This window comes from Hyperolius riggenbachi, chromosome 5 (genome assembly GCF_040937935.1).
Source record: "Hyperolius riggenbachi isolate aHypRig1 chromosome 5, aHypRig1.pri, whole genome shotgun sequence".
Lineage (NCBI taxonomy): Eukaryota > Metazoa > Chordata > Amphibia > Anura > Hyperoliidae > Hyperolius > Hyperolius riggenbachi.
Window position 1 is genome coordinate 246,742,729 of NC_090650.1, and position 13,343 is coordinate 246,756,071.

At 40.2% G+C, this 13,343-nt stretch overlaps 1 protein-coding gene across 1 annotated transcript in view; it reads right to left on the reverse strand.

The window, feature by feature from the left end:
- Window positions 1-13,343, reverse strand: part of DROSHA (drosha ribonuclease III) — a 417,719-nt gene that overhangs the window by 90,199 nt on the left and 314,177 nt on the right. Inside the window, exons 23-24 of the mRNA XM_068236738.1 lie at window positions 10,199-10,269; window positions 1,860-1,904 (exon numbers count right to left, since the gene is read on the reverse strand). Of these exons, the coding sequence (XP_068092839.1) occupies window positions 1,860-1,904; window positions 10,199-10,269 (116 nt within the window). The remainder of the gene's footprint in view (window positions 1-1,859; window positions 1,905-10,198; window positions 10,270-13,343) is intronic.

A 13,343-nucleotide genomic window follows, 5' to 3' on the forward strand; every position in this document is an offset into this window, starting at 1 on the left:
ACACAGGGGGGGGGGTCTGGGGAAAATCTGAGGGGTGGGGGGGTGATCAGGAGGGGGCAGGGGGGGGGGGGGAATACAAAAAAAAATTGCGTTTACAGATAGTGACAGGGAGTGATTGATGGGTGATTAGGGGGGTGATTGGGTGCAAACAGGGGTCTGGGGGGTGGGCAAGGGGGGGTCTGAGGGGTGCTGTGGGCAATCTGAGGCAGGGGGGGGGAGAAATCAGTGTGCTTGGGTGCGACATAGGGTGGCTGCAGCCTGCCCTGGTGGTCCCTCGGACATTGGGACCACCAGGGCAGGAGGCAGCCTGTATAATACACTTCGTAAACATTACAAAGTGTATTATACACTTTGTATGCGGCGATCGCGGGGTTAACATCCCGCCGGCGCTTCCGTATGGCCGGCGGGATGTTGCGGCGGGTGAGCGGAGACAGGCGCCGACGGAGGATCGCGTCACGGATGACACGATCGCTCCGCCCATGCCCTTACAAGGACCGCCGCCTCTGTGGGTGAGCTGGTCCTTGCGGGCTCCACTTCCCGGCCGCCCCTGTGCGTTAGGCGGTCAGGAAGTGGTTAATGGTCCTATTTTTAGCGAACGATTGTATTTTTGAAAAAATCATTCAGATCAAAAAGATTGCATTTATTCAATCCACAGCATTAAATAATCCAATTTGGAGTGGTTTCTAAACTAAACGCAATTGCTATGAAAAAAATCTGCAATGTCAACCATTTTTTTAAGGAAATGATCAATAACATGATCATTGAATTCAATTGGGCCTGCCAGATTCTTTATTTTCATACAATATGATCTGAAAAATCAGATTGAAAAAAAAGAATGTTTACTAAATATTGTACCTTTACATTATCATAGCGTGACAGTCTACCAACTCAAGTCAATGCACTCTGACCTCAGTTTGAAAAACCTGTAAACGAGTATGAATTACACAGTGTAGGAAAAGTTGCTCCCTTAAAGGATACCTTAGCGATAAATATTTTCAAAAACTACGCCTAATGTGTGTGAGGGGAGTTGTGCAGATTCTTACCGCACCTCCCTTGCCCCAGGGAGGGCACCTTGCCTCTTATGGGTTCGCTGGGGAGTGCAGTCACAAGGCACCTAAGTGGATATACTGCACACATGCAACGTAGTATGTCCAGGTCAGAGGGCACCAACTGGGAAGTAAAAAACTTGGATAATAACCGGAGAATGGAGGAAGATGCCAGGGCATGGTGAGGTGCGGTAAGCATCTACACAAATCCCCACACACACATTATTTTGAAAAGATTTATCGCTAAGGTATCCTTTAAGAGTGGTGAATATTATATCTGTCTCTGAACATTCAGGAATCCTGACAAAATTCATGCTATATACAAACACCACTGCAATCAATTTAGAATTTCAGTTTCAATTTCAAACGTTGAATATGACGCCGAAAGAAAAACAATCCCACAGAACCGAAAACTTAAGATTAAATATTAACAATAAAATGTTTCAACTGTATGCAAAACTGCTGGGCATGTCTGCACTTTTAGATTAAGGCCGCTTTTAAACAATGGCTTGTTCACATCATAAAAAATAAAAAATGACATCTTTGCCCTCAGCGAAATAAAAAAGTCACGAAAATAAATGTTCTAGCGGGACAGAAAAGAAATTGGCTCATGTTTGTTGGAGACAGACTTAATTCCAGTTGTTTGGTTTACACACTTCAGAGGATGATATATATGTACACAGAGCAAATCTTGTTAATAAATCTAACACTGGTATCATGAATGTCACAGAAAGGAGTCAAAGAGAAGCAGCAAATAAATAAAGAACAATAAATGCTACTATATATATTACGATGAGGGGAGAGTTTCCTTACCTGAAGTGGGTGTAGAGGATAATTAAGCCACACTTCCCTCAGGTCCTGTAGATGTTGAAAAATGTCATTAAAGCTCTAGGCAATCATTTAGCAAATTCCACAGCACTAAATAAAATGTCATTACTTGAAATTCGCAACTATTTTAGATGCTGACTCGGCTCATGGAAAATCCAATACTGCCTGCAAATTAATTTGAAAATAAAAAGCTTATACACAACTGACATTGCCTCCAGCTTGAGCAAGGCTTACAGTGGAGAAAGGGATAACTTCAGCAAATGAACTCAGGGATAATAATTAAGTCCAAAAGAAAATGACTAGATGCCATATGCATTGCCCTCTTTGCCTAAATGTGAAATATTAGTCAATGAAAAAGAATAACAAATGCTTACACAAGATAAGAAGGGTTTTTCATTTCAAAATGTTCAAGTGCATATGTAATTACAAGAAAAAATGAGGCTTGTGACATTTAAACAAAATAGAACATACATTTCTCTAGTAGCTTCTAGAATTAATCATAGAGGTAATAAAAATGATGCATATGCTGTAAAAGAGTGCTTCCCAAAATATTGGGCAACAGTGCAGTGGTACACATCAAGGTGAGAATTCATGTGCTGGATGACATTGTGGGACAATGTGCTTTAGTTTCAGCTTCTAGTGGCAGGAATTAAAAGGAGCTTGTTGATTTAACCAGGAGGCTGACTGCATATGCTAACACTTAAGGTTTGTACACACGTCAGATGAAAGTCGTTCAAGATGACCGATGGAAGACCAAATTGTGACATGCTGTTAGTGATGGTGCACCTACACACGGCACTGTAAACTACCAATAAATTGTCAGATAATTTGCATGCACAGCCAGAGACAGCACTTCTGCTTTTCATGCAGTCGCACTTCACGGATGCATCATTCATGATCTACAGATTCCTTTACACATTCCTGATTATGAGCAATTGTCGGCGCAGATTGGCCAAGGGCACCGAGAACGTTGCTTATCATTGTCTTTTTTCAGTCTTCTGCTTCCATTTTAACTATAACCATTGGATAGATTTGAATAACTTTCATGTGAGATTACTGAAAGGATAGGAGGCGCCTTTGGAAGCTGTGCATACGTGTATGTGTTCGTCAAAGTAACCAAATTAAAAAATAAAGAATAATACATTTATTGCCTACCTTAAACAAGGAGACTTTTGTGACTTCAGACAAGTCTGAAGTGATGATTGCTAATTAACACTAAAGTTCTTTTATTAACCACTTCGCATCCAGACTTTGTTTTCCCCTTATTGACCAGAGCAGTTTTGACACTTTAGCGGTGTCCCTTTTTAATCAGCAATAACTTCATCTGTACTCGTGCCACTTAAATTATCTATATATCGTTTTTTTTCAAGACAAACTAAGCTTTCATTGGGGGTATTTGGTACAAAGTAAAATGTTCCTCTCTATGCATTTTAATGGGAAAAAGTGGGAAAATTTTTTAAAAATGCATTGTTTCTCAATTTTGACCAATTCCTGTTTGGAAATAAAAAGTGCGATTGACATAAAAACTGTGCCGCCAGTTAAAGTCGCCCCATTATAGATATCCAGATGTGTCCCCAGTATCACCGCCTCCCCCAGTATAGTCAGATGTGTCCCCAATATCAGCCCCCCTAGCATAGCCACATGTGTCCCCTGCGTTTGACAGCCCCAGAATAGATTGACAGATGCACCCCCAGGAATAGTGCCCCTCTTTATAGCCATATGTGTCCCCGGATCAGGATTAACCCCATTATGGACAGATGTACCCCCAGGATTAGTGCTGCCCCCCCATTATAGCCAAATGTGCCCCCAGTATATGATAACTGCCCCCCCCCCAGTTGCCCAGATGCACCAAATTAGTAACCCCCCCTCCCCTTAAGTCAATTAGATGCCCCCCAACAAATATCTAACCCCCCCCTTTTATTTATGCTACCCCCACCCCCCAGGATCGATAGCCAGATGCCCCCCCCCCCTCATGAGGCAGCCCCCTCCGTGCAGAAATCCTAAAAAAAATCATCCAGCAAGCAGCCTCACTCACCTACCTCGTTCCTGCGACTGTCCTGAAGCCCGATCCTCTGTTATCCTCTCTGCAGTCAGCCGCATATTGCCGGTAACCCGGGTCCCTGGGTTTCCGGCAATATGCGGCTGAATGCAGAGCGGTAATCGGAGGATCAGACTTCAGGATCGTCGCATGAACGAGGTAGGTGAGTGAGGCTGCTTGCTGGATGATTTTTTTAACTCTTTGTGCGCCGAGGGGGACAGATGAAGGATCGCTGCAGTTCACTACTGCAGCGATCATTCATGGGAGGGGGGTGGACTAATTGGCCAAAAGGGAACATGTTCCCTTCCACCAATTAGTATTGCAGCTGACAGTGCCGGAGGGTGCGCTCTGAAGCGCACCCGACCGTGCACAGCAGGGCTGCAGCCAGGTCAGTGTATCTACGTCGCTGTGGCTTGGAGGATGCCACAGCTGACGTAGATATACTGTAGCGGTGGGGAAAGTGGTTAAACAAAAGTCTCCTTGTTTTAGGTAGACAAGAAAATTATTATTCTTTATTTTTTAATTTGGTTACTTTGACAAACATATACACGTATGCACGGCTTCCAAGGGCGCTTCCTATCCTTTCGGTAGCTTGTTCACCACCCCACCTAGTGGGGTTTTTACAACACTGCGTGGAGTAAAACCTTTTTTAAGGAGGAGCGACTGATCTGTGAAAGACCGAGTGAGGACAGAATTTTCCCACATTCCTAGTTGAGTGGTTGCCTCTTCGAGCAACAACACTTGTAAGTATAATTTAGTCTTGCCTTCTGCCAATTGACCTACGATAATACACCGGAAAGGGCTCCCGGTGTCCCTGTGTTTTTTTCGTTCCTAATAATCCTTTCATCTGATGTTGTATGGAGCTTTAGAGGATGTATTAGAGTAGCCCAAAGGGACTTTGTATGTAGTGTTGAGTAGGAAATTTGTCAAATATGCAGATCTCTTCTTAACAGGAAATGGAAATCGCCACAAGCAAAACAAAGCTACAAACTGCAGATAAATTAACTGTCACCTCTGTAAATGTATTTGCTGCTAGTCAAACACCACATTTTTCATTTCCCTGTGGAATTATCCATTTCCTGGTGACCGGAGACATCCATATTCAGCATTTTTATTCCCCAACAGTAGATTTAAGAGTTTGGTGGCTAATTGTTCATCGAGCATTTACATGTAAATCCTTGTACCCAGGGCTTGCTGATTTCTTTTAATTTCATTTTACTGAACTTAATCAAAGCAAACAGTAATACAGACTCTGATAATATAGAGCAGAATTTCAAAGTGAGGTTCTCATGCAAATGATCACAATGATGATAATTAGGCATTTCAGAATCACATAAGTGATATACTGTAAGGAACTGCAGGAACCTCTCCCAGGATGATGCATGGTCTTCAATCATAAGGAATTATATTTGTTTAAGAAAATGAGGTTTAGCTTTTAATAACATGGCCATGGCTACTTAAAGAAGAACTACAAAACCTACTATATAAAACTATGCCCCAAGTTGTGTAAGTTATTAGAATTCATTTTAACATACCTTTATAATAAGTTGTGAAAGACCTCTTAAATTTGCCTTTTATGCTGAAGAAAAATTATATGATACATAAACACCGTACATTTTCCTTGTCAGAAACAACAGTTTGTGATCATTTTGGGTAGATACCTAAAGTGTGTACAGTTGTCCCTGTGAGTCTGGCAGCTTCCTCTTTAGGGATCAAATAAAGTGGAAAATCTGGTACCTGCAGCAGAGCACATCACCCTGCCCCAGCCCACCTCCACCAACTCAACCCCCTCACCACTTCCACAGAGCAGTACAGGATGCTTGGTTAGGAGATGAGTAAAGTCATAAACTGTCACCGAAATAAATTAGGAACAGAGAAGTTTAACATGTGTACCTACATATTTTGTGGGATTAAATAACCTAAAAAAAGTCTTCAATAAAACCTCAGTGCTGATAAAACTTCAAACATTGCTCCACCATTCCACCAAACCAGGAAAGAGGCTAACCAGTATGTGAAGACCCAAGTTATAAGGTCCATACTCATCAAACAGCCTCTTCTGCTTTCAAGGACCAAATGTACAATAGTAGAATATCAAAGATGAGACCAATATTAAAATGCCTTAAAGTGGACCCAAATTAAAAATACAAGATTTCAGAAATAAAATCTATTTTCTAAATTATAATAATAAATAGCAGCCTTTTTTCAGCTGCATGACAAATATAAAATATTTTACATTTATTGGAGTAACCCCTCCCTTCCTTTCAAATTGCCGGGAAAAAATCCGGCAAACTGCTGGAGTAGATGGTGTCCAGCAAAGGAGGAATTGCTAATGGCTGCCCCCAGTATAACCCTAGTTATGAAAAGAGAAGGGTGAAAAGCATGCACTGAAATGCTCATAGGTTTGAAGGAGTGTTTATTTATCTTTGTATGTGTCAGAGTGGTGCAACTAAATATTTTTAATTAAAAAAAATGTTTGGTTTGGATCCGCTTTAACTGTATCTTACTGAAATTGACAAAATGATCCACACTTTTGTAAACTTTAAAATAATGACATCCATTACAATTATATTTGGCTTCAAGAATACCCCTCGCTGTTAACAGGTGATATTCTCCAGTAAAGGTGGCCACACACCATACAATTTTTTAAATATCTGTTCAATTTAAAAATTGCAATCAATTTTTCTGACTGATTGTAACATTTTAAAAATATGACCAATGTACCACACACCTATGTTCAATTTTTCCCCCAATTATGATGAAAATGATTGGAAACTCTAACAAAATTGCTTGGGTGTGTATATTAATAAATTGACAATCCAACACACACCATACAATCTTTAGTGAGATTGAAGAAAAATATCTGGCAGTCCGGATCGATTAAAATCGAAGAAAACGGGAAATCCGATCGGATTTTTCAGTTGAATGAAAAAAAAGCTTTCGATTTTTTCGTGAGATACGATCGTTTTTATCGAATTACTGTAAAATCGGATCATTTTATTGTATCGTGTGTGGCCACCTTAAAGGTGGCCACACACCATACAATTTTTAAAATATCTGTTCAATTTAAGAATTGCAATCAATTTTTGTTACTGATTGTAACATTTCAAAAATATGACCAATGTACCACACACGTATGTTCAATTTTTCCCCCAATTATGATAAAAATGATTGGAAACTCTGAGAAAATTGCTAGGGTGTGTATATTAATAAAGTGACAATCCAACACACACCATACAATCTTTAAAAAGATTGAAGAAAAATATCTGGCATTCCGGATCAATTAAAATCGAAGAAAACGGGAAATACGATCGGATTTTTCAGTCGAATGAAAAGAAAGCTTTCGATTTTTTCGGGAGATCCGTTCGTTTTTATCGAATTACTGTAAAATCGGATCATTTTATTGTATCATGTGTGGTCACCTTAAGGCTCACTTCAATCTCTATAGTACCTCTTCTCTGTTTCCAGATCTGCTCTTGTGGTCCAGCAACAAAGTATGTCTGACCTGACCCTTCAGGTCACGGCTATGGTATTGTATGCAATTCAGAGCTGTGACCCCACCATTCCACTAAGAAAGTAACCGAAAGGGCAGGATTACCTGGAAGGGGGTGCAGCTGGATCATCATTATGTGATGACAGGAGTTCTGTGCAACAAAACCAAGATGAAAAGAAGGAAGTGGAGCAACCGGGAACCATGGAAGCCTTTCTGGGGAAGCATATATCTCCTTCTCTCATCACAGGTTAGTTTTGGATGGATTGCTTAGAATTCCACTTTCAAGCATACTATCTTAAGAAGGTGTGATCTTCTTAAGAAAACCAATTACATTTCCCTAAGAATTGTAAGCATATATCTAATATTGCACACCATCCTCTTACAGCAAGTGCCACAATGCTGTGTGTTTTTTTCTCATTCAGTGCAGAACAAGTGTCTGCTCTCAATTTAAAATTTCTAAATGTTCTTTACTCTAAAAGTGTGCTTCACATTCGGACTCAATAATAAGGATGACTCTGCCTTTATACTAATAATACAATACAGAACATTTTAGACCAGAAAGTAAGCTGGGTGTCTCACACATAAATCTTTGTACTTCTTCTTCCCACAGGGTGTTTATCACTATCAATCATATCTATGTGAAATATCTGCATCTAGCACTATACACTTGTGATTTGCTGCCCTATTTCTAGGTTCCATTTTCAGTCATCTCTTAATTAAAAAATGTTTATAGCGGGTAGCTCTATTTGGCATTTTTTTTGGGTGAGAAATGGAGGTTGGCGTTGTGGAGCTAAATATCGTACATATGCAAAATTAAGTCAACCCTACTTTTTACCCTCAGATAAAAGTCAATCCATAACTATTGTTGAGTTTCCAACAGCAAATATTGCCAAATGCACAAGAACTGTCATGTCCACTAGTAATGCCCCAATATTGCCAAACAACCCCTCCTTCCCCATACCCTAAGCATTTTCCCAAGCCTGTCAGCACAGTCTTACAAACAGTAATCCTAGCTTGCCAGGTCTTCCTTGTAGGTATTGCTTCCAGTCTGACATGCTGGACTGCACAAGTATTGCCCCAGCCAGCCATTTCTTCACACAATAATTGCTCACAGTCAGCCATGTCTCCCAAGTTTTGCCCCAGCCTGCTACATAATCCCACAATCATTTTTCCCAGTCTGCCATGTCTTCCCCCCACAAGAACTGCCCTCAATCTGGCAAGTATTGCTTTGGCCTACTGTGCTTTCACAAAGTATGCCCCCGGTCTGCATATCCACCCCCCACACACAAATATTGCCACAAGGCTACAATATCACCCCTGTAAGTATTGTCACCAGCCTGCTATGCACCCTCACTGCATTCTCAAGCCTTTTTTGCAAATACAGCGCAAGGAAGCATAAGTATGTATTATATTTTCCGATCCCTACATGGGCAGCCCTCGTTCTTCCATTTCCCATCTGTATTTCTTTCTAGCGGTTTCCCCACATATCTGCAGCTCTCTCCTGTTGGTGCACTAATGTTACACTAGCACCAATGGCAGATAATGTGGACATGAGAAGAGCTGCCTGGAATGGAGGATATATATGAATGAAAGTTGGATGTCTGCCCATACTAGGATCTGAAATATAGTAAATATAATATATAGTGCCACTCTGAAAAGGAACAAATATAATCCAATATTTTTTACATTATTTTAAAAATAAATGGGGGCTCCAAAGAAAACACCTTGGGACCTCGCGATTTCCCTGACTAATATTTATCTAAACTTCTGTGTATTTAGTCTGCTATCTTGTTTAAATTAAACCTTGCTCCAACAAAAGATAACATTTTCTAACCATTTTTACAACTGTGACTAAACTAGATGATGGCTTGTTTTCTTGACTTCCCACATAACTGAACCAGAAACCCTGAGGCCTCTTTCACAGTGGGATGTTGCGTTTGATGCAACGTTAAAGTCGCACAACGTGCCCCTAACGCAGCACATGTAGGTTACAAAATTGGACGTTATTTTACACTGCGTTATGTGTCTCTTGGTGCGCCATTTTCGTTGCATACTGATGGAATGAAAATGGCGCATGCGTTACATTTAAAAAAAAACCAAAAACATTACTGAGCATGTGCAACACACATAACGCAACAAATGTATTGCTAAACGCACAGCATGCAGCACTTTCTAAATATTGCTACACGTTATACACAACGCAACGTGTGCACTGTGAATGTCGCACAGACTTTGCATTGCTGTGCGTTAGTCTGCGTTATATTTTTTTTTTTTTTTTTTTATAACGTGCAACTTTAATGTCCCACTGTGAAAGAGTCCTGAATCAAAGAAAATAGGAATCTTGATTTTCAGTATAAATGGTGAAGGGTAAGAATCTATATTGATTTCCTGTTGCCGAGTCCACAATGAGGATTTTTTTTTCACTTCTTGCTCTGACGGGTAATAAGGTCTTACAGAACAGAAATTTAAATAGGTAATAAAAAATGAGCAGAAGACTTAGAACCTATCAGGTTTTTATAGTTTCCCACATTTCCAGTCTTAGTGGTATCCACATTTTACATGCAAGTGCTTGGTGTCTCCAAAAATGAAGGAAAACTTTCCAAGAGGAACATAAATATCAGTAGCAACGCTGCAGATGTTCTAACTGCCTTTAACAAGAATAAAAAAAAAAAGGAAACCAGTTTGGCTGCAGGTGTGCTTTAATTCTCTTAGGTGCTGTGCTTTTATGAGCTAATTACTGCTCTATCAGCCTGGCAATAAACATAAATGTATATACATTATTAAAAGGGTTACAACCTGAGTGCCGAAGAGAAGTCTCCCAAATAAATGCTTCGATTCTTCAAGTCCACCTTCATAGTATACAGCACCTGCAGAAACATGAAGATAAATGAGGACTGATAATGGAATTTACAAAGGAAAAAAACTAAATTTTCATTTATTTCGTGTGTTCCATGTATTTTCCCAAATATTCAACAGGAAAAACATTTGTTTCATAAACAAGCCACTGCTGGGGAGGACATGAGTGTACAATGCTTTCCACCTAAGATGGTTATCTGTAGGGGGTATAGAAAAGGATAACCCCCTTCCTTTTAAAATATACACACTTCATTGCTTTGCCGTCTGACATTCAGACACAAAACTATTTTACAGCTGAAAATTATATAAGTGAAGTGCAATGTGTATTTGCCTACCGTTCTTTACAGAATTGTTTAAGCTGGAAGAAAGGAGATGCTAACTCTTGCTGGATGGAAATCTTCAAATCACTGAAAATTAGATTTTAAAGGACCGCTATCACAAAAAAAAGTAGACCGTTAAAATATGACAGAACCGACAGGTTTTGAGCCAGTCGATCTCCTCACGGGGGATTCTCAGGGTTTTCTTTGTTTTCAGCAGCATTTCCTGAACAGCAGTTTAACTGCCAAAATAGTAAGATACTAGCCAGCCTCCCTACTCACTTGCACACTATTTTGTCAGTTATACTTTGCAACTGCTGTTCAGGAAATGCTGTTGAAAACAAAGAAAACACTAAGAATGCCCCATGAGGAGATGGACTGGCACAAAACCTGTCAGATTTTCACTGCCTACTATTTTCGCGAAAGTGGTCCTTTAAAGTAAACCTGTACTGAGAGGGATAGTGTGGCTGCTATATTTATTTCCTTTTAAACAATGCCAGTTGCCTGGCAGTCCTGCTGACCTCTTTGGCTGCAGAAGTGTATGGATCACACACCTGAAACAAGCATGGAAATATAGTCCAGTCAGAAACATCTGATCTACAGTGGGATGCGAAAGTTTGGCCAACCTTGTTAATGGTCATGATTTTCCTGTATAAATCGTGGTTGTTACGATAAAAATGTCAGTTAAATATATCATATAGGGGACACACACAGCGATATTTGAGAAGTAAAATGAAGTTTATTGGATTTACAGAAAGTGTTGTCATTTTGATTCCAAAACCTTTACAACTAATTATTGGAACTCATATTGGCTTGGTAAGCTCAGTGACCCGTCACCTACATACAGGTGAATCCAATTATGAGAAAGAGTCAATTGTAAGTTTCCCTCCTCTTTTAATTTTCTCTGACAAGTAGCAACATGGGGGTCTCAAAACAACTCTCAAATGACCTGAAGACAAAGATTGTTCACGATCATAGTTTAGTGGAAGGACACAGAAAGCGGTCTCAGAGATTTCAGCTGTCTGTTTCCACAGTTAGGAGCATATTGTGTAAATGGAAGACCACAGACTCAGTTCAAGTTAAGGCTCAAAGTGGTAGACCAAGTAAAATCTTGGATAGACAGAAGCAACAAATGGTGAGAACAGTCAGAGTCAACCCACAGACCAGCACCAAAGACCTACAACATCATCTTGCTGTAGATGGAGTCACTGTGCATCGTTAACCATTCGGCGCACTTTACACAAGGAGATGCTGTATGCAAGAGTGATGTAGAGGAAGCCTTTTCTCCGCCCACAGCACAAACAGAGCCGCTCGAGGTAAGCTAAAGCACATTTGGATCAGCCAACTTCATTTTGGAATAAGGTTCGGTGATGAAACTAAAATTGAGTTATTTGAGCATAACAAGGGGCGTTACGCATGGAGGAAAAACAATACAGCAATCTAAGAAAAACACCTGCTACCTACAGTAAAATATGGTGGTGGTTCCATCATGCTGTGGGGTTGTGTGGCCAGTGCAGGGACTGGGGATCTTGTCAAAGTTGAGGGACGCATGGATTCCACTCAGTATTAGCAGATTCTGGAGACCAATGTCCAGAAATCAGTGACAAAGCTGAAGCTGCGCCAGGGCTGGATCTTTCAACAAGACAACGACCCTAAACACTGCTCAAAATCCACTAAGGCATTCATGCAGAGGAACAAGTACAACATTCTGGAAAGGCCATCTCCGTCCCCAGACCTGAATATAATTAAAAATCTTTTGTGTGAGTTAGAGAGAGAGCTGTCCATGCTCGGAAGACATCAAACCTGAATGAACTAGAGATGATTAGTAAAGTGGAATGGTCCAAAATACCTTCAACCAGAATCCAGACTCTCATTGGAACCTACAGGAAGCGTTTAGAGGCTAAAATTTCTGCAAAAGGAGGATCACTGAATATTGATTTCATTTCTTTTTTGTGGTGCCCAAATTTATGCACCTGCCTAATTCTGTTTAAACAATTATTGCACACTTTCTGTAAATCCAAAAAACTTCATTTCACTTCTCAAATAGCACTGTGTGTGTGTCTCCTATATGATATATTTAACTGACATTTTTTATTGTAACAACCAACGATTTATACAGGAGATCATGATGATTAACAAGGTTGCCCAAACTCTCGCATCCCACTGTGTATGCTGGATAAGGGTCAGCAGGACAGCCAGGCAATCTGTATTGTTTAAAAGGAAGTTAATACGTCAGCCTCCATATCCCTCTCACTTCAGGTGTGCTTTAAAGGAAACTGAGCACTTCAAATATAAAAATATTTAAAACAAACCTCCCCACAAGGGTTGATGCCACTGAGTGGTCAATTTTGCTGTGTACATACGTTATTGTGGTGTTGGAAGCTGAACCTGCTCATAACATTCTGGCAGGGAGCAGGATTTTTTTTTCAAGAATTTGAATGTATTTTGTCCCATCCAGCCTTCCTTCTATCCTGACACATGCGATGGTTCAGACTGAAGAAAAACATTCCCACAACAAGAGGCTACCACATCCATGCTTTACCATATCGTGTTTTTTGGATGGTAAGCTCTACTGGCTATTTGCCAGATATAACATTTTTTTTACAGAACTCTTCAAGTTTAGTCAGATTGGATAGTGAATGTTGGTGGACTGCAATCTTCAAGTCATCCCTTTTATACCAGGCCGCACAAGGGCATTCATCATAAGGGTCTGGGTAAAGCAGCTTGACTCTAATATGTAGCTAAATATTCCTATGATTATTTTCAAA